Source organism: Nipponia nippon, unplaced genomic scaffold (assembly GCF_047370975.1).
Source record: "Nipponia nippon isolate SJK-2023a ecotype South Korea unplaced genomic scaffold, ASM4737097v1 scaffold_34, whole genome shotgun sequence".
Taxonomy (NCBI): Eukaryota; Metazoa; Chordata; class Aves; order Pelecaniformes; family Threskiornithidae; genus Nipponia; species Nipponia nippon.
Genome location: NW_028262352.1, coordinates 2,866,032 through 2,888,629, shown reverse-complemented (window position 1 = coordinate 2,888,629; position 22,598 = coordinate 2,866,032). Strand labels below are relative to the sequence as shown.

The window sequence follows — 22,598 nt, the reverse complement described above, 5'->3', positions numbered from 1 at the left end:
GGAGGCCCTACAGAGGGATCTGGACAGGCTGGATCGATGGGCCGAGGCCAGTTGTATGAGATTCAACAAGGCTCAGTGCCGGGTCCTGCACTTGGGTCACAACAACCCCATGCAACGCTACAGGCTTGGGGAGGAGTGGCTGGAGAGCTGCCCGCCGGAAAAGGACCTGGGGGTGTTGGTTGACAGCCAGCTGAATATGAGCCGGCAGTGTGCCCAGGTGGCCAAGAAGGCCAATAGCATCCTGGCTTGTGTCAGGAATAGTGTGGCCAGCAGGACCAGGGAGGTGATCATCCCCCTGTACTCGGTACTGGTGAGGCCGCACCTCGAATGCTGTGTTCACTTTTGGGCCCCTCACTTCCAGAAGGACACTGAGGTGCTCGAGCGTGTCCAAAGAAGGGCAATTCTTTACGATGAGGGTTCCACCCTTGGTATGACATTGGAACAGGTTGCCCAGAGGAGTCGTGGATGCCCCATCCCTGGAAGTGTTCCAGGTCAGGTTGGATGGGGCTTTGAGCAACCCCATCTAGTGAAAGATGTCCCTGCTCATCACAGGGAGGGTTGGACTAGATGATCTTTAAAGGTCCCTTCCAACCCAAACCATTCTATGATTCTATGACACAGAGAAGATGGATCCAGACTCTTCTTGGAGGTGTGCAGTGATAGGATGGGAGGCAATGGACACACATTGGAACACAGGAAATTTCAATTAGAGATTAAAAAAATTTTTTTTTATTAATCATGAGGATGGTTAAATACTGGAACAGGTTGTTGAGAGAGGTTGTGGAATCTCTGTACTTGGAGGTGTTCAAAACTCAGCTGGACAAGGCCCTGAGCAACCTGATCTAATTAGACCTCTTTTGAGCAGGAGTTTGACTAGATAACCTCTGGAGGTCCCTTCCAACCTAAATTATTATTTCTAATGTTTAATTATATACCTCTAAAAAAAAAAAAAACAACCTAAAAATAACAGTATAAATAAGCCCAGAAAGAAAGACTGTCTGCTTCCCATATACAAATTCCAAAATAGCAATTTATATTTTTAAGTTTAAGAAGGTAAAACTTATAATTTTTACATTTACTTAGTAGGCTTACGAGCCTACTAAGTTTTCTTATTCAGTTTTTCCTTTCCCTTTTTGTTTTAACGATAAGCTGTAATAGAGAAAATTCTTAACACGGTCACTGATATCACCTTGATATAGATGCTTGCAAGTCCAACACTTTCTTCATTTACAGGTTTAATGGAGCATGTTGTTCTTCCTTGTAATGCTATGTCCCCTTCACATGTGAGCTTCCTCTGTAAGAAAAGTCAAATATTAAATTGAAACAAGCTATGCCTCAAAGACATAATAGTTATTCAGATTCACATTTCTTACTCAGTTTTGTTTTGTACATATACCAGACATTCACCTAAACATTGCCAAAAGTGAAACTAACCACCTAGAATACGATTTTGTAGTACATTCATAACATGTTTAGTCATATGATCCTAAAACTATATGTATGCTTATCATAAATGCTTATGAAAACATGCAAGCAAAATAAGATAATGAACAGTATATTATAACTGTCAATGTGTTTTGCAATATTTTTATTTTAGTGTATGCATACTAAAGTAATGAAAAGCATATTCAGTGAAATAGTGTAATTAATGGAACTGTTCATATAAGTTCAACACATACTTAGCCAATCTTAAAAACATGAAGATTCCATTTTTTTCAAGTGGATAATGAAAAAAAAGAGCCTCTTCAATTCATTCTTTGCCAAACAGCATTATAGATATTTTAGGTAGAAAAATGCTTCAGTGCTTTTTGTAGGATCAATGTTTATACTACTAATTACGCACCACATATCCCAAAAGATAGGTATGCATTATAGTAAGTCATAAAAGAAGTAAAAAGAATAGATTTTCCATGGCAAATTAACAATAAAACAAGAACCAGCAAGAAAACAGAGGACTGCTCACAGATTCTCTTTCTCTAAGCAGACCATCACATTTAGCATCTTAAAGATGCAGAAAACTGCCGATATAATTTTTTCTCATTTGAAATTTTACATAAAACTTAATGAAATGCAATTATTTTAAACTTCAGTACAGGATCATTACAATTTCCCCTATTTTCCTAGTTTCCTTGGCTACCAGAGGTATAATTATTTTGGTTAATGACAATATTTTTGTAGAAAAGGGACCTATGATCACCAGCATTGTAAAAATCATATAATCTGGTGTTGAGTACAACAATATACTAATAATCAAAGCAAAGGTTGCATGACAAAAGCATTGCAGACTGTGGTGGGTTAACCCTGGTAGGCAGCTAAGCACCACACAGCCGCTTGCTCACTCTGCCCCCCCAGAGAGATGGAGGAGAGAATTGGAAGGGCAAAAGCAAGAAAAATTCATGGGTTGAGATAAAGACAGATTAATAAGTGAAGGAAAAAAAACAAAACCAAAACAAGTTATGCACAAGCAATCACTCACCAGCAACATACTGATGCCTAGCTAGTTCCCAAGCAACAGCTACTTTGGAACCCACCCCCCCAGTTTTATTGCTGAGCATGGCATTACATGGTGTGGAATATCTCTTTGGTCAGTTCAGGTCAGCTGTCCTGGCTGTGTCCCCTCCCAACCTCTTGCCCACTCCTAGCCCACTCCCTGGGAGGTGGGCAGAGGGAGTAACAAAAGTCCTTGATGCTATGCAAGCACTGTTCAGTAACAGCCAAAACACTGGTGTGTTATCAACACTGTTTTGGTCACCAACCCAAAACACAGCGCGATGTGGGCTGCTATGAAGAAAATTAACTCCATCCCAGCCAGACCCACTACACAGACAATTGGAGTTAAAAGCTAAGCCTAGCCTCATTATTCAGAAACAATAGATATGTACACATATAAAAGTCATTTTTATCTGGACTCTTAACGGCTAAAACATTTCTTTGCTTTTTCAATAGAATAGCCAATGCAACTGCTTAAGACATACTTAAGACAAGTCAAAATGACCTTTGATATGCTAGATTTAGCAGAAGGAACTAGTAAGATCTTTCCAGAACAAAACTATGGTGGCCATGAAGGATTTTAGCAAAAATGAGAACAATTACTGTGATGACAATTAATTCATTGCTCACAGATGGTACACCTGATTAAAATGTTTGTTTTGCACTTCAAAAGAAAACTACAAGGGAGTTGGGGAAAGGATAGATCTTTATGGAGGCTAGCTATCATGGAGTGACAGAAGATCTGAGACTAAAAAAAAGGCTCATTAGTTAACACTAGGGTGGGGTGGGTTTTTGTTTTGTTTTTATTAAGTTGTAAGAGACTGTACTTCTTTAAGTCAATGAAGCCAAATCCACCTGATTGGTCCTGTCACCTTTTCAATCTAGGAACTTCCTACAGAAACAAAAGAAATGCCATACAGGATTAATTCCTTCAAGACTTACACCTCTCAATGTCATTATGTGCAATGCATTATCCTGAGGGGAGGGGAAGGGGACAACAAACAATTAAAAAATACCCAAAATACCACAGGTGTTTGGAGACTTGTACCTTTCAAGGCATGAGGACACAAGATTTTTTTTTTTTTTTGGTCCAATGGCACATGAGAAGCCCACTGACTCTGGATTGTCATCATGCTGAACAAGTAGCTCTCCGGTAATATCATCAATGCCCTATTAGTGTTTAAAAGCAAACATGGGTTTCTATATCTATTTAAAGAGCTGTTGTGTTATTTTCTACTGAAATTACAATCAATTACTGAAATTACAATCAATGGGAGACTTCAACTTCCCAGGCATCAACTGGGAATATCATACTGCTGTGACGAGCAGGTCTTGGAAATTCTTGAAGTTTGTGGGAGATAACTTCTTGTCACAAGTACTCTATGAGCCAACTAGGAAAGAGGCCCTCCTAGGCTTGTTGTTTGTGAATAGAGAAGGACTCGTGGGAGATGTGATGGTAGGTGGCTGTCTTGGCCACAGTGATCACAAAATGGTTGAGCTTAAAATTTTCAGTGTAATGAGAAAAAAGGACAGCAGAGTTGCTACCCTGGACTTCAAGAGAGCAAACTTTAAGCTATTCGGGGAGCTACTTAGCAGAGTCCCCTGGGAATCTGCTTTTGAGGGCTTAGGAGTCCACGAGTGCTGGTCAGTTTTTAAGAACCACCTTTTAGAAGCACAGGAGCAGGCAATTCCAGTGTGTCAGAAGTCAAGCAAGCGGGGCAGAAGACCAACTTGGCTGAAGAGGGAACTCCTCGAGGAGCTCAAGAGGAAAAAGAAATTGTATGATCTCTGGAAGCAAGGACAGGCTTCGCAGGAAGATTCCAGAGCCATGGTTCATATATGCAGGGAGAAGGCACGGAAGGCCAAAGCTCAACTAGAGTTGAAACTGGCCAGTGTTGTGTCAGACAACAAGAAGGGATTTTTTACGTACCCTAATAGCAAGAGGAGGTCTAAGGAAAACATTGGACCGATACTTGTTGAAGATGGTCAGCTGACTAATAGGGATGAAGAAAAAGCAGAGGCATTCAATACTTTTTTCCCCTCAGTCTTTAATAATACTGATAGACCTTGGGCTGCCTGGTCCTCTGAGTCAGACGACCACGACTGCTGGAGCAGTGACTTTCCATTTGAGGACACTGAAATTGTAAGGTACCAGCTGTATCAGCTGAATGGTCACAAGTCCACGGGGCCTGATGGGATTCATCCCAGAGTACTGAAGGAGACAGAGGATGTTACGGCAGGGCCCCTCGATCATCTACCAGAGATCGTGGCACAGTTCAGCCAAGAGGTGAGATTACCAGGCAAGTTTGTGGTGATGAAGCGGGTCCAAGGTCAAGGCAGGAAGCCAATCCACAAGTCAGGATCAGCTCAAATGATTGCTGTGCAGGTCCATGGTGACAAGTCAGGTCAGACCTGGAAGTCAGGTCTCCAGTGTAGTAGGGGCCTCCTCCAGTGTAGTAGGGGCCTCCCAGTGTAGGCCCAGGACTGATTTTAAATGGGCTCCTGGGCCCAAGGGCAGAAGATGTGGGTGGAGGCCCGAGTTGAGGCAGGTTGGAACTATGTAGACAGAACCTTCATACATGAAGGAACAGAAGGGTGTCTAAAATTGTTCCAGTGGGTTCATGAATACTGGCAGGTGAGTAAGAGATTGACCTGACCTTTGTATGACAAAACTGAAATGGGGAATAGAACTTGATGAACATTTGGTTGGAAGTTAGGCTGTGGAAGAGATATCATACAGTGGCAACTGCACACAAAAAAATTACATAAAAGCCAACAGAAGAGTTTTTTTCATGACTGAACAAATAAAGGTAGGATCCTAACATGGCAGCTATGGCAACTCTAACTGCACCTTTCAATTCCAATTTGTTAGAAATGCCTAACATGATTACTGAGCTTGAAATTGTTGAAACAGCAATGATGTCCCAAGAAATGGTTTATTGCTGGCATAGCAGAAGTCATTAAAACTCAGTTCAGTAGCAATCAGTGGAATGAAATTTTGCTCTTGCTTAGACCCACTCCGCTCATTCGAGTCATTGTGCAAATAACAGAATTTGGCCGACCAGTGTCATAAGGGACTCTTGGTTACTTCATACATATTAATCAAAAACTTGTATGTGTATTAATGCACATTGATAAGATCACACACACACCCCTCCCCGAACTTTCTCAAGGCTAAACAGTCCCAGTTCTCTTAGCCTCTCCTTGTATGAGAGTTGCTCCAGTCCCTTAATCATCTTCATGGCCTTTTGCTGGACTCACCCCAGGATGTCCATGTCTTTCTTGTAGTGGGAGCCAAGAACTGGACACAGTACTCCAGATGTGGTATCATCAGTACTGAACAGAAGGGAAGAATCACCTTCCTCAACCTGCTGGCTATGTTCTTCCTGATGCAGCCCAAGATGCTGTTGACCTTCTTTGCTGCAAGGGCACAGTGCTGGGTCATGTTCAACTTGCTGTCCACCAGGATCCCCAGGTCCTTCTCTGCAAAGCTGCTTTCCAGCTGGTTGGCATCAAACTTGTTCTGGTGCATGGGGTTCCTCCCCAGGGGCAGGACTTGGAATTTCCCTTTGTTGAACTGCATGAGGTTCCTGTCAGCCTATTTCTCCAGCCTGTTGAGGTCCCTTTGAATCACAGCACAACCATTAGGTGCATCCACCACTCTTTCCAGTGCTCCCAGGCCTCTGGCTGCTGAGAGTGCCTTGGGCGTCTGCCTGGGACCAGGGACAGTGGTGACCTCACATGTAAGAGATGTGCTCTGGTTGAGGCGCTGAGTTGCCAGGTAAAGGAGCTACAGGAAGAGGTAAGCAGGATGCACACCATCAGGGAAAATGAAGAGATTGACAGAGTCTTTGCAGAAAGATCTTCCTTTCACCTCCTAGCAAGGGAGATGAAGGTCAGCAAGAAAGATTTCTCTCACTGGGAGGAGTGGCTGATACACCAGAGGGTCATGCTGCCATCCAGAGGGACCTTGACGGGCTGGAGAAATGGGCTGACGAGAACGTCATAGAATCATAGAATCATAGAATGCTTTGGGATGGAAGGGACCTTTAAAGGTCATCTAGTCCATCCCCCCTGCAATTGGCAGGGACATCTACAACTAGATCAGGTTGCTCAGAGCCCCATCCAGCCCGACCTTGAGTGTTTCCAAGGACGGGGCATCTACCACCTCTCTGGGTAACCCAGTCCAGTGTTTCACCACCCTCATCGTAAAAAATGTCTTCCTTATCTCTAGTCTGAATCTACCCTCTTTTAGTTTAAAACTATTACCCCTTGTCCTATTGCTACTGGCCCTGCTAAAAAGTCTGTCCTCATCTTTCTTATAAGCCCCCTTTAAGTATTGAAAGGCCGCAATAAGGTCTCCCTGGAGCCTTCTCTTCTCCAGGCTGAACAACCCCAGCTCTTTCAGCCTTTCCTCATAAGAGAGGTGTTCCAGCCCTCTGATCATTTTTGTGGCCCTCCTCTGGACCCTCTCCAACTGGTCTATGTCCTTCTTGTACTGAGGACCCCGGAGCTGGATGCAGTACTCCAGGTGGGGTCTTGCCAGAGCAGAGTAAAGGGGCAGAATCACCTCCCTCGACCTGCTGGCCATTCTTCTTTTGATGCAGCCCAGGATACGGTTGGCCTTCTGGGCTGCAAGAGCACATTGCCGGCTCATGTCCAGCTTTTCGTCTATCATCAGTACCCCCAAGTCCTTCTCTGCGTGGCTGCTCTCAATCCCTTCATCCACCAGCCTGTATTGATACCAGGGATTGCCCCGACCCAAGTGCAGGACCCTGCACTTGGCCTTGTTGAATCTCATGAGGTTCACACAGGCCCATTTCTCCAGCCTGTCCAGGTCCCTCTGGATGGCATCCCATCCCTCAGGCGTGTCGACTGCACCACTCAGCTTGGTGTCGTCTGCAAACTTGCTGAGGGTGCACTCGATCCCGCTGTCTGTGTCATTGATGAAGATATTCAACAGCACTGGCCCCAATACGGACCCCTGAGGGACACCACTCATCACTGTTCTCCATCTGGACATTGAGCCATTGAACACTACCCTCTGGATGCGACCATCCAGCCAATTCCTTATCCACCAAACAGTCCGCCCATCAAATCCATATCCTTCCAATTTAGAGAGGAGGATATTGTGGGGGACCGTGTCAAAGGCCTTACTTCATGAAGTTCAACAAGGGGAAGTGCCAAGTCCTGCCCCTGGGAAGGAACAACCCCATGCACTTGTACATGCTGGTGGCCACCCAGCTGGATGGGTGCCTTGGCTACCAGAGGTATAATTATTTTGGTTAATGACAATATTTTTGTAGAAAAGGGACCTATGATCACCAGCATTGTAAAAATCATATAATCTGGTGTTGAGTACAACAATATACTAATAATCAAAGCAAAGGTTGCATGACAAAAGCATTGCAGACTGTGGTGGGTTAACCCTGGTAGGCAGCTAAGCACCACACAGCCGCTTGCTCACTCTGCCCCCCCAGAGAGATGGAGGAGAGAATTGGAAGGGCAAAAGCAAGAAAAATTCATGGGTTGAGATAAAGACAGATTAATAAGTGAAGGAAAAAAAACAAAACCAAAACAAGTTATGCACAAGCAATCACTCACCAGCAACATACTGATGCCTAGCTAGTTCTCAAGCAATCGATTCTCACGCACACAATCATACAATAGGCCTAATAAAGGCACCTCTTAGAATCTCTCGAGAGTCTGGTATGTGCAGATAAAGGTACCCATCAAAAATTTCCCTCGAGTGCTGTGAAATACTCACTTCAAATGATTGTCTCAACGGGCGAAGATTGAACCTCAAGTTGTGGATGCCCCATCCCTGGAAGTGTTCAAGGACAGGTTGGATGGGGCTTTGAGCAACCTGATCTAGTGAAAGATGTCCCTGCCCATGGCAGGGGAGTTGAACTAGATGATCTTTGAAGGTCCCTTCCAACCCAAACCATTCTATGATTCTGTGAAGCTCCATCACAAGTATGCTGGTTAGGCAACCAGGTTAGTACCTGGTTAGGTACTTTTAGTCCTTAAAGACCTGACAGCTTTCCTTAGCTCCTTTGCCCTTTGGAGCTGCTGCCCACGGGATCCCACTTTCCGATTTCCTGAATAAGCCAAAATATGCTGTGAATTCCAGAAGATTTCTGGAGAGCATCAGGTATGCCTTCTTGATACAGGTACTAGATGAACCAACCAGGGATGATGCACAGCTGGATCTGTGTGGTGGGCTGACCTTGGCTGGCCGCCAGGTGCCCACCAAGCCGATCTATCACTCCCCCTTCTCAACAGGACACGGGGAGAAAATAAGATGGAAAAGCTCATGGGTTGAGATAAGGACAGGGAGATCACTTACCAATTAGCGTCACAGGCAAACCAGGTTTGACTCGTGGAAAATAAATTTAACTTATTTCCAATTAAAATAGATTTGGGTAGTGAGAAACAAAGACAAAAAGTTAAACAACATTTTCCCCCCACCCACCCCCTTTTTTCCGTCTCAGCTTCGCTCCTTCATTCCCAACTGTGCCTCTTTCGTCCGTCCGCCCCCGAGCAGTGCAGGGGGGTTACAGTCAGTTCGTTCGTTTGTCAGTTTCCCCTGCTCCAGCGTGGGTCATCTCCATGAGCTGCAGTCCTTCAGGACAAACCTGCATGGGTCCTCTCCACTGGCTGCAGTCCCTCAAGAAAAAAAAGCAACACTGTTTGAGCGTGAGTTCCCATGGGCTACAGTTCCTGTAAGGAGAACCTGCTCCTGTGTGGGCTCTCCATGGGCTGAAGCTTCCTTCAGGAAATATCCAACTGCTCCAATGTGGGGACCGCCGTGGGCTTCAATGTGGATATCTGCTCCAGTGTGATCTCTTCCATGGGCTGCAGGGGAATATCTGCTCTGGCACCTGGAGCACCTCCTCCCCCTCCTTCTTCTCTGACTTTGGTGTTCGCAGAATTGTTTCTCGTGCTTTTTTTTCCCCTCAGTCCTCACTGCCTGCGCAGTGTTTTGCCCTTTCTTAAATATCTTTTCACAGAGGCCACCCCTGCAGTCCCCCACCCGGCTACCAAAACCTTGCCACATACACCCAATATAAATCCAAACTTTTATTCAAAGTGGATCTTTAAATCTGGTCTGGTTTGTAAATAACATGGGTAACATTAGAATAGTAATAGATCACCATAGAAAGGCTTGTGGATAATTATCCCACCCAAATAAACTGATCAGAAAAAATTTTTTTTCAACATCCTAAAGTGACTGTATTTATTTGTGTTCCCACATATTCCACCTTCATTCTATTCTACCAAAAGCGAATCCCTAAGGTAAGTCGGTTGCAGAAAAAGTGTGTATTTATTAATTTTTGATTGATTATAGTTTTTCCTGACTTCAGTAGCCCTCCGGAGGAAAAAATGCATCTAGTCCCACAGCAAGAGATAGGCCTAAACTATTATTACTAGTAATAAAATACTTTACAGTTAACTGTAGTTACTAGAACTACTTCAAAGCAACTCAATTGTACTCAGTTCACTTGTTTGAACTGATGCATCCTTGGGTACTTCTATGATCTTTGAGGTTTTGTCACGACCTAAAGGGTTACCCAGCCTGCGGGTGTGTAGCGATCGCGACTGTGGGTTCATAGGATTCCATAATACACAAGAACACAGAGGCTTTTATCCTCTAAATGTCTCTATTACAGATTACCACAAATACCGCACAAATCACCACTAGCAAGTATACCTATGACTAATAAAATGAATATATATATATATATCAAGCCATTACAAATTACTATCAGCAATCAACAATACCAACAATCAATATTATAGCAGCAACCAATAACAGCAACAACCAAGTAGGTATATACTATTACAGGTTACTACAAACTTATCCTTAGTGAAGCAAACTTATCAATATCCTGGTTTCAGGTGGGATAGAGTCAATTTTCTTCCTAGTAGCTGGTATAGTGCTGTGTTTTGGATTTAGGATGACAATAATGTTGATAACACAACGATGTTTTAGTTGTTGCTAAGCAGTGTTTATACTAGTCAAGGACTTTTCAGCTTCCCATGCTCTGCCCGGTGCACGAGAAGCTGGGAGGGAGCACAGCCAGGACAGCTGACCCAGACTGGCCAAAGGGCTATTCCATACCATATGACGTCATGCTCAGCATATAAAGCTGGGGGAAGAAGAAGGAAGGGGGGGGACGTTCGGCATGATGGTGTTTGTCTTCCCAAGTAACCGTTACACGTGATGGAGCCCTGCTTTCCTGGAGATGGCTGAACACCTGCCCGCCAATGGGAAGTAATGAATTTCCTTGCTTTGCTTGCGTGCGCGGCTTTTGCTTTACCTATTAAACTGTCTTTATCTCAACCCATGAGTTTTCTTACTTTTACTCTTCCGATTCTCTCCCCCATCCCACCGGAGGGAGTGAGCGAGCGGCTGTGTGGTGCTTAGTTGCCGGCTGTGGTGCAATATAAAAGCAGATATACTTATGATAGGTTACTTATATGGATAATACTGGTATCAAGTGAATTAGTTCTCAGAAGGGGCCAAACCATCCCAGAAGTGGGAGAACAAACCGAACTGCCCCCAGAAGTGGGCCCAGAGGGGGACCAATAAAATATAAAAGAAAGTTCATGCAGAGATCTCGACCTGTTTAGGAAAAGGGAAAGTACGTGCAGCACAGGAAGTTCTCAGAGAGAGGAGCTCCATTTTGGATAAAAATTAAGTCATTTTTATATCACAGAGACATAAGAGGGCGTGGGACATACTTTTTGGAACAGCCAATAGATGCTGTTAATTTCTGGTTTTCACCTGGAACAGCCAATAGATGATGATGTTTTCTGTTCTTTCAGACCAATTTTTATTTTTTCAGACTGTTTTCCTGTTCTTGCAGTTAGATCAGCCAATGGCAGTTACCGATTCCTACTTCCTCAGGATGTTTTTCCCTTTTTCCAGACTATTTTTCACCTTTTCAGGCAATAAATTGCTGTTACAGTTCCATGTTTATGCTCTTATCAATGGGATCTCAGGATGTCTCTGGTTTCAAGGTACCCAGCTGTACTTCAAGGATGCTTTGGGTTCACAGGCCTAGTTCCCAGGCTCACAGTTCCCAGGCTGGCAGGCAATTTCTTCTGTTCAGTAATTTCCCCTTCTGACCAGGTCACCTTTATGGCTGCTCATGTCAGGTGTAATAACTACAGTATTTGGCCCACTCAGAATTATTTGGTGCATTGAGAGTCTTGCAGAAGATAGATATTGTATTTGAGGAGTTAGTGATCTTGAGCAAGCCGCGTCAGCCATATTAGGCCTAGTAACCTGTATGTTAGCATGAGTGACTGCTATATAGCCCTATGTATGTAACAATGCCAGAGAACATGGGACTCTTCCAAGCAGATCTTTGAAGAGGCCAAAGTCTGCTCTCCTGAAGTCCAGGGTTGTGATCTTGCTTTTTGCCCTCCTCCCTGCCCTCAGGATCCTGAACTCCACCATCTCATAATCACTGCAGCCAAGGCTGCCTTTGACCTTCACCCATAAGCTCTCGGTTGAATGCAGAAAGGTTTTATGCACAAGGAGAGACAAGCTACAAAGGTAGATTAAAGAAATATTGCCTGGGCATGTAGTCAGGAAAGCCGACTGTGGTGGGTTGACCTTGGCTGGCTGCCAGGTGCCCACCGAGCTGCTCGCTCACTACCCCTCCTCAGCAGGACAGGGGAAGAAAATAAGATGAAAAAAAGCTCGTGGGTCAAGATAAAGACAGGAAGATTGCTCACCAATTACCATCATGGGCAAAACAGACTTGACTTGGGGAAGATTAATTTAATTTATTGCCAATTAAAAATAGAGTAGGATAGTGCGAAGCAAAGACAAAACTGAAAACACCCCCCTCCCTTCTTCCCAAGGTCAACTTCATTCCTTTGTTCCTGACTCTTCTGTCTCCTCCTCCCCATCTTCAAGAACTACTCCAGTGTGGTTACGTTCCATAGGGTGCAGTCTTTCAGGAACAGATTGCTCCCGCGTGGGTCCCCCACAGGCTGCAGTTCCTGCCAGAAAACCTGCTCCTGCATGGGCTCCTCTTCATGGGCTGCAGTTCCTGCCAGGAGCCTACTCCAGCGTGGGCTCTCCACAGGCTGCAGCTTCCTTCAGGGCACATGCACCTGCTCCGGCGTGGGGTCCTCCATGGGCTGCAGTGTGGATATATGCTCTGAGGTGGTCCTCCATAGGCTGCAGGGGGACAACCTGCTTCACCATGGTCTTCTCCATGGGCTGCAGGGGAATCTCTGCCTCGAGCACCTCCTCCTCCTTCTCTGATCTTGATGTCTTCAGGGTTGTTTCTCTCACATTTTTCTCACTCCTCTCTCACAGCTGCTGTGCAGCATTTTTTACCCTTTCTTAAATATGTTTTCACAGAGGCACCACCAGCTGCACTGATTGGCTCATCTTTGGCCAACGGTGGGTCTGTTTTTGGAGCTGGCTGGAACTGGCTCTGTCTGATATGAGGGCAGCCGCTGGTCTCTTCTCACAGAGGCCACTCCTGCAGCCCCCCCCCCCCCCGCTACCAAAACCTTGCCACGTAAACTCAATACACCAACGCTCACCTGAACTTTAGACTTGCAAGGCACATCAAGGGCAAAAAGAAGAGCTTCTACTGTAGGAAATATTGTAGCAACATTGTATCAAGAATGTGGCAAATATCAATGTGAGACCTTATAGGAGGGGAAGGTGATTTTATTTAAAATAAAAACTGAAACAAAACAAGTGTCAGTCACAGTCTCATACTCACAAGCAGCACAGTAAGTGTCCCAAGAAGTCTGTCCAGCAGTCAGGCACCCGTCAGGGTCCTGAGTGCACTTAATGGCCCTGACCAGCCTCAACTGAGGTTTCCACCCACACCCCCTACCCATGGGCCCAGGAGCTCCATTTAAGCTCAGCCATGAGCCGTGGGTCTTCTGTCCCTGCCTGAGCTACGTTGTAGAAGTGCCTGTCTCCAGCTCAGCCACAGCCATGGCTGTGCCAGGATATGGCCCCCATTGAACTGGACCCTGAGCCGCGGACTGACTTCCTGGCTTCACCTCAGACCTGCCCCATCATCATGAACTTGCCTGATGATCTAGACTCTTGGTTGACCCTGGCTACCCTTCTCGGGTCTGCCTTGGTTGGGTATTGTGGGACTGGGCCCTGGCTGGCAAGGCCTCTACCCTGCTGGCCTTGTTATCATGCCTAGCTCCTTGCTCCCCATCCCTTAGGGAGCAGCTAGCCCTCCTTGCTCCCTGACAGCACCAGGGCTATGCATGTTCAAGCCATCCATCCAGCAGGCAGGCAGCAAGATGCCAGATGTTAGATGATGACATGGAGGACAAGGGATGCCAGCTGTCAAGTCCTTCTAATGTATCCTGGGTTATTCTTAGGTTAGTGACCATGTGCAGGTTTTGGATATGCTTTTTTGTACCCTTTTGGAGCTGACAGTGATCAGTGTCTCCACCCTATCCCACCCCTGTGATGGATCTGGATACTGGGGTTTATTTAAGAAACAACGAAATTAGAGCTTTTTACCCTACTTGGTTCTCTTACACACTCACTCACTCTCCCCCCCACCCCAGCAGTACATTCACTATGTCTCTACTTCCCTTCCCATCAGGAAGATCACTGCTGGTCCAGGAAGGTTGAGCGGAAAGTCATGTTGGTTTTGTGCTGTGCAGCTGCTCCCAGTTACCAGTCTCAGGCAGGCCAAGGTTCCTGCATGTCCCCCCTGCATTTGTCTCCACGCATCTCCCTGATCTCCCCCACTTCCAGGATCTTTCCTCCAGCCAGGATCTTCACCTTCTTCTGTCCAGGCCCCCTTCTTCTTTTTGGTAACCCAAGCCCCTAGTTTTCCCAATTTAAATAGTCTATGTGCAGAAGCACAACACATGATCAGGCTCCTACCTAATTGGTGGTTCTGTCTCTGAATTGGAGGATTCAGGACGTGACACTTTTGTTTAGTCCAGGTGTTAGTTATCAAAATTTACAACCAGCCTGTACTGGTTGCAGCTAGCAAGTGGCAGGCTTGTGCCTGAGAGTTCTAAAGTTCAGTTTTGGACATTCACCCCCACACAGTTATCTGCGGCCTGTCAGCATTCACAATTTAAGCTCAGAATTTTTTATGCCTACCACAATGAGTCATCAGGATTTGTTCACTGTTCTTCGTTTCCAGATCCGGATGTCTTCTGTAATGGCTGGTAGATGTGCTGGGGTCTTGATGACCTGCTAATCTGGGTGCCATTAACACATGCAATTCTGAGAGCCCCTGTCCTGCTGCGTGTTCCTTCTGGTGTCTCCACACACAGAGGTTCCCATTCATTCTCTATTCACGCTAATCTTAGCCTTTCTATCAAAACTCTCTATGCTACTGCTACAATAGTAGTAAAAGGCTGACCAAGGAAAAACTGGGACCATTGCTGAATAGGGCGGATGATTTAGTGACAGTGGACACAGATAAGGTTGAGGCACTCGGTGCCTTCTTTGCATCAGTCTTCACTAGCAAGGTCTCCCAGGCCTCTGTGCTTAGTGAAAGGGTTCAAGGAGGAGAACTACCAGCAGTGGATGAGGATCGAGTCAGAGGTTATTTGTGAGAACTCTACCCATACAAGTCTATGAGACGTGACAGGATGCATCCAAGGGTGCTGAGAGAGCTGGCTGATGTCCTTGTAAGGCCATTCCATACCATCTCTGAAAAGTCATGGCTGTGTCATTGGAAAGGGGGAGGTTCCTGATGACTAGATGAAGGCAAATGTTGCATCCATCTTCAAAAATGGCCAAAAGGACAATCTGGGGAACTACAGACTGGTCAGCCTCACTTCAGTCCCTGAGAAAATCATGGAGCAAGTCCTCTTGGAAAACAGTTCCAGGCACATGAAGGAGAAGGCTACTGGAAACAGTCATCATGGATTTACCAAAGATAAATCATGCCTGACCGACCTGATCGCCTACTTTGATTAAAATAGTTATGGTTGTGGACATTTACCTTGACTTCATCAAGGTTTTTGACACTGTCTCCCACCCTATTCTTGTATCCAAGTTAGTATGTTATGGTGTGGATGGGGGGGGGAAGGGGGGACAACTAGATTGGTGAAAAACTAGTTGGATGATTGAGCTCAAAGGATAGTGGTTGATAGGTCATATTCTAGCTGGAGGCCAGTGACAAGCGGAGTACTGCAGGGGTCTGTCCTGGAACCTGTCCTGTTGAACATCTTTGTCAATGACCTGAAGGTGGCAACAGAGTGCACTCTTGTCAAGTTTGCAGGTGATGCTCTTAAGGACAGGGCTGCCATTCAGAGAGACCTAGACAGGCTGGAGGAATGGGCCCATGGGAACCTCGTATAATTCAACAAGAACAAGCACCTAGTCTTGCACCTGGGAAGGAAGAACCCCTTGCAAAGATACAGGCTGGGGACTGCCTGGCTGGGGAGCAGCTCTGCTGAAAAGGATATGGGAGCTCTTGATAGACAGCAAGCTGAACATGAGCCAGCAGTGTGCCCTGGCAGCAAAGGCTGCCAACAGCATCCTGGGCTGTATTAACAGTAGCATAGCCATTAGATCGAGGAAAGTGATGATCCCCCTTTACTTAGTACTCATTAGACCACATCTGGAATAATGTGTCCAGTTTTGGGCCCCGTACAATACAGGAAAAACATTGATCAACTGGAGCACGTCTAGTGGAGGGCCACTGAGATCATCAGGGGCTTGGAGCACGTGGTCTATGAGGAGAGGCTGAGTCAACTGGTCTTTTCCAGCCTGAAGAAGAGAAGGCTTTGGGGGGGACCTAACAGTAGCCTTCCAGTACCTACAAGGAGGCTATCAAGAAGGCAGAGCCAGGCTATTCACAGTGGTGCATGGTGGGAGGATGGGAGTCAACAGGCATAAGTGGAAACAAGAGATGCCCTGACTGGATAGAAGGAGAAACTTTTTCACTATGAGGATGGTCAAGCGTGGGATCAAGGTGCCCAGAGAGGTTGTGCAGTCCCCATCCTTGGAGGTTTTCAAGACCAGACTGGATAAAGTCCTGAGCAACCTGGTCTAACCCCATAGCTGACCCTGCTTTGAGCAGGAGATTGGACTAGAGACCTCCTGAGGTCCCTTCCAATTGGAATTTTACTATGATCCTATATTAAGGAAAGTTAAGTCCTGTTGTGTTCTCTTCCTCTCTGGAATGCCTGTGAAATACTTAACTGGGTTCAGTAGTCGAGAAATATATTTCGTTATCTGCAGTTTGCAGCTGAGACAGCTGCTGCCTTTGCAGATGTAGGGAAAACACATAAGATATTTGTTATCACAAGGAGCTAGTGGCCTTGGACAAAGGTCTGGCAACATGTTTAGTGCTAGTTTGCTCTGTATAAGGAAGGGACATAAAAACAGCACATGATGGAATAAAAGTGGGGAAGCCCCTGTCAGCTTGAGCCTCGGTACAGACAGGACTACGCAGCATGCTGTACACCAGAAGAGAGATCCATCTGATGCCATCACCTTGGGGCTCCTGGTATCAGAAGGGATGTAAGACACCATCTAATTCAATTACTATCATCAGTTCCATATAGCTTCTGGTTTTGTGTCAATAAACATCATCTTTTGTTCACATCCTGGATGTGGCGTGTTGTTTCCTTGAATCCTCGTTGTCTGCCCAATAGCTAGACAGAACAGCAGATAACCTGAGGATAAAGCACAAGTGTTCCAGACAGTAGTACTAGGGCCAAGAAAGGAGCTTCCATCAGCTCATCTATTGCTCATTTTTTACTAATACTTATCCCACTGTATACTACAACAGACTTAGACTTCACTATATCATAATTAGAGCCTACAAGAAAAAATAGCTAGTGTTGCATAACAGCTAGTTTGCCTGTGTCAGCAACTGCGGGTAGGCTCTATGAGAACTAGTTATACAAACTCATTTGCTTGGGTTAGTCAAACTATTATTCTAAAATGCATTCCAAACCCTGTGTGCGATCAGAGGAATGCAGCAGAGGGCCAAGTAAACAACAGAAGATCTGGCTCAAGGAGTATACAAATAATAGACTCCTGTAAAAACATGTGAAGCAAACATTTATACTGATAGTTGAGGTACAGACTCTCCCTTGAAATAGCTCAGCTACAGAGTACATGTTTATGGACAGAGCTGCTATAGAAGCAGCAAGTTTGAAAAGTTTGGTAGAAATTTTGGATTGCAGAGGCTCTGACACCGGGCTTGTTCTGGGAATTGGACCTAAGATTCTAAAACAGGAGGCTTTTAAAGATCTTCCTATTTCTCAGTACTTAAGTTGATAATTTCAGAAATAATTCACTTAATAAAAAGAGCTTTAGTTTAGCAGTGTATGAAATACCTGCCAAAACCTGACTTGCAAATGCTTGGCTCTTGACTGTGATCAAGCTTTTTGTTGAAAGCAGAGTCTCATCCCACCCACTGTACCTGAAGGTCCTCTTTTGTTCTCTTCATCTAATACTTTTCACCTCATTACAGATCTAGCTTTAAAAAATTAGTTTTAAAAATTTAGTTAATTTAAAGTAAAGAAGTCTTAAAAACGAAAAAGAAAGTTTCTCAGTGACCATACAACCCAAAGTTCATATGTAAGCAATTGTTAGTTGGGGGGGGGGGGGGGGGGAGGAGGAGGAACAACACACAAGATTTTTTTATGAAAGCAAAATGTAACATTTAAATCCTCTTCGAAAAGGTAGAGAGCCACTGTTTTAATTGACGCCATCCAGATCTGCAGTACTGATGTCATACCAATTTATTGCTATTAATGATAAAACCAGGTTTAAGAGCTATACCAGCAATATAGCAGGAGTGTAATTGTGATCTCCAATATTCATAGAATAAGACATACCCATATCTAATACCAATAGCAGATTCCACCAGAAATCTATCACTTATTGTAAACATTGTCTTTGTGCAATTTCTTTTTCATACTTTAATTCCCAAAATCATGAAAGGCAAATTTAGTAGCATAAAACACATCCAGTTTCACTTTTGGCAATGAGAACCCCATTCTCCATAGACAACCAAAAACCTAGCAGCACATTTTCAAACATTATTACAAGTATTTCTGGATTACCCTCCCTCTAAATCCCCCCCCTCGAAGCACCAAAAATAAAGTGCAGTACCCATAAAAATGTGTCAATAAAATAGCCACATTCTTTTCTTTGTTATAAGAAAAAAGTACTTTGCCTCAGTCTTAACAGTGCTATACTGTGTCCATCATTTTGGGTTCTTCATCTTTTTGTAGCACTGAGTTTAAATTGCAGACACTTCTGTTTATGCAACCTTGTAGATCATTTGCATTCTACAACAAATGAAGAATTGAAAGCTTAATCTCAATACATACATACACTTACAGAGAACTAAGTCAAGCTCTTTATTTTGTCTGTCTTAAGATGAGATAAGTTCGTAATAAAATATAATTTCTTAACCCCCACTACCCCCCTGACAGTATTATCATAATGTGAATGTCAAGAAGCTTCTTTAAATTTAGCTAGCATACTGTCACCTTATTGTGCATTTACTTAGGGTTCAGTTACCAGATCTTACCAAACAGGTACCTTGACCAAATTTATTTCTAAGTAAGTACTTTAAATTGTGTCTCCTTCCCCAACATCCAGCTTCTAAAGGCCCTTAAAATTTTCTCTTCAGCCCAAGATGTGATCATCACTAACACTGAAACCAAACACCCCAGTGTTCCAAGATAAAGATAAAAACAAGGGCAGAATATCATAACACAGTGTAAATTTTCCTTAGACTTGACTACCTGTAGATTTCCATTAATGGGATTAGTCATTTTCAGTTGAAAACTCATTTCACCTCCTGTGATACAAAGTATATTTAATCTAGTACCTGAACAGGTTAATGATGCAATTTTCCATTTAGTACAATTATTCAAGGGCACTGAACTAATATATGCCTTTTGACACTATAAATTGTGAGAGCTCTGAGAAACAATCTCTCTTGAGTATTGATAATAGTGCACGTTAGAACCGACAGTGCTCCAAGTATAGAGAGGCCTATTCCTAGATCTCAAAAAGCACATCTTCTCAAGAGTGTAGCAAAAATCTATTCCTAATAGGGTCGTTATATTCATGTCTGGAAGTAAAAAGCCTACCTGTGACAAAGACTCCAGTCCTTCTACAATACCAGTATAGACACTGGGATTCTGTACTGATGTAGCTTGAAAGCCTTGAGACTGTGAACAGATTCTCACTCTTGATTTGAATGCTTCAAGCTCAGTTTTAAAAGCTTCCAAATAGCCTTCTTCCCCTGCCTGTAAAGAGAAGAGTGAAATATTTTTCATCTCAGCCAGATTTACTTCTAGTTGTAAGCATACATACTGCTAAAAAGAAGCCTTACAGTAACGCATATTATACTCATTGAAGGATAATGGTTCGGACAAGTCAATAACAATATTAGTACCAGTCAGCTTAAAAAGAAGATTCAGGTATGCTGGGTTTTGTTTGTTTGTTTTAAAGAGAGACTTTAGCATTTGATGAGTATAGGAACTGAGTTATTCATTCATCTGAGAACATGTAAGAACAAAACAAATATAATTTTAACCCTTCCTTTATTCCATCTCAGAAGCCAATATCCTTAAGAGAAAAGGTACTCATGGCAGCACTCAATTCAAAAGCAAAGCATGAATTAAAGTGGGTGTCAACTTAAGTCCTTAAGGCAGCATTAAGATCAGCATGACTTGATTCTTCAGTCTTGTATAACTTAATATAGAACCTGCATCAAACCGCAGCTTCAGTCTTCTCGCATCTCTCTCCCCCTCTCCCTCTCTCAGCATTCCAGAGCTAACTATGAATGACTAAAGAGAAACAGACTCCAAATTGGGCCCTGCCATGAACTGCATAGAGAGGCATTATGATAAGCGAAATAGGACGCTCAGTCCTTAGATACATTCATGTTTGCCGCTGTAATTTAGGAGGTAGTTCACTATTCCACACTCCTGTAGTTCCCATGCTACGTTCTGCTTTCCCTCTGGCCTAACAAGAATCCATGGAACTTCCATTCTCAAGATCAGAATTACACAAAGCATTCATCCTAGAATGAACTGCCAACAAAACAACACTTGCCCATAAGCTTGATTCAGTCAGTAACATATTTAACCTCCAACTGTCAGGAAGAAAGCTCCTTCAGAACACTGATCCCTTGCAAGGGTATCAAGAGTTTCTCTCAGTGTTATACAAGTTCTGACTTACTTTGGCTTTTTGGAAAAATAGACGAAAACAGCCTCTTGGATCCACATTACAACTTCTGGCCATTTCTATAATAAACTGCATCACAACTGCTTGGTGTGCTATTTGTTCCATCAGAGCTCTTTTCTGAAAAGAGAAATTACATAATTACAGAAAATATCTTTAAAAGTATAACTCTATATAAAATTCAGCAACATCTTTGCATTTGATTCCTAAAGAGAAAAGAACTGATGCTGACAGAAGCAAAGGGACTGTTAATTAGCTGAGACTAGATCTAATGTAGTAATGTGTTTTGGAGGCTTCCTTCAATAGGATAACATGGACATGGAAAGACAGGGAGAAAAGTAATTAAATGGCTCATCAATTTGGACAGCTTTTCTGTAGTGTAAGTGGGAAACTGCATACTTTTAAGCAGTTTAAAGGTCTTCCTAGTACCTGTTCAGCTTCTAGATGAAAACACCATAAGATGAGATATTTAGCTGTTTCTTCACATACGAGATATGGGTGGTCAGACAAAAATCTTTGACTGTCATCCCATCTGCCCAGCATACCTGATTAAAAAAAAAACAAAACCATGAATTAACACATTCAATATGAAGAAGTGCTTTAATGCAGTGAAGACGTTATTCAAATTTACATACTACTACAATTTCCTTCACACTTCATTGTTACCTCAGAAGAACAGCATGCAAATAAAACTGAACTCAATTTTTTTGTTGTTTTTAAAACACCTCCCAATGCTGAAAGAGCATTACCAATAAGATATGCTCAGACTGTAAAGATACTGAAATATAGTTAGCTGCTACTGTTAAGATCTTTTTTTATTGTATCTCTGGCAGTGTTAAAAACAGGTTAACTGTAAATGGTTTTCACACACTGTAACAAAGTAGTATCTATTTGTTAAGAATTTGAATAAAAGATCGGTTCCATCTCTACATAGTCTTAACAGCTGTTTTGCAGATATTTACCTTTTATCATTCATCCCCCTCATGGATTAACAGACAGCAAACCCCCAGCTATTTATAGGAGGCAGGTACAGATAGTCCCAGGCACTTTTACATGCAGGAATTGCATCTCCATTAATGTCCCTATCATTTCCCATGGAACAGCAGAAAAAGTTGCTAGAATTTTAATTTTCATGACTTGAAAACCTTTTTTAGTTCTGTGTTGACTCAAGAAGTTCTCACTGATCATAGGAACCAACAGGCTTCTGCGATTTACTGTTTCCTTTACTTTGAAATGGTTATTTGTTACGATGCCACATCTCCTGTCCTGAGAAACAAGAATCTAGATACTCTCCTTGCCAGATGTTTCATTTGTTAACATCCATTTTGTACAAAAACAACAACAACAACAATAATAATAATGAAAAAAAGAAACAGACCTACACAAATTCTACAGGAGGTTAAACTGCAAAATGTTGGAAGCAACATACTTACCAAAGTATCTAATCTTTTGTTCATGCTTCTGTATAAATGATTTAGATATATCTTCATCTTCTACTTCTTTTCTTTTATATTGACTAATAAAACTCTAAAGAGGAGAAAAACTATCATAGAATCTCCACATATACCTTTTTTGAACTATGGGATTATTTTAATTCATTACTATTTAAAGGGCAATGTTCTAGTTTTAAGCATAGCCCAGCAAACACGTATGTATACACTTAACGTACCCAAGAAGGTTATTTACCAAAACACAGCTCGTCTAATTAATAATAGGGTAAAAAATGCTTTATCATATTCTTCTTCTGAGCAATAATCTATCTCAAAGTTCTACGCACTAGTAGGAACTTACTGATCTATAAACAGAAACATCTACGCCATCTAGCCCTGATGAAGCTAACTCAGTGGAATTATGAAAAACGATGCATTAACGGTTCAGATTCAAGTTAAGTGCTGAAAACAAAACT

The 22,598-nt window shown here is 43.3% G+C and overlaps 1 protein-coding gene across 1 annotated transcript in view; it reads right to left on the bottom strand.

Moving 5' to 3' along the window:
• Positions 1–753: 753 nt before the first annotated feature.
• The window catches only part of LOC148054101 (hsp90 co-chaperone Cdc37-like 1), a 32,240-nt gene continuing 10,395 nt past the window's right edge, over positions 754–22,598 (bottom strand). The window contains exons 4-9 of the mRNA XM_087770885.1: positions 22,126–22,219; positions 21,122–21,237; positions 20,690–20,812; positions 19,594–19,752; positions 18,666–18,780; positions 754–1,294 (exon numbers count right to left, since the gene is read on the bottom strand). Of these exons, the coding sequence (XP_087627011.1) occupies positions 18,682–18,780; positions 19,594–19,752; positions 20,690–20,812; positions 21,122–21,237; positions 22,126–22,219 (591 nt within the window). The 3' untranslated portion in view covers positions 754–1,294; positions 18,666–18,681. The remainder of the gene's footprint in view (positions 1,295–18,665; positions 18,781–19,593; positions 19,753–20,689; positions 20,813–21,121; positions 21,238–22,125; positions 22,220–22,598) is intronic.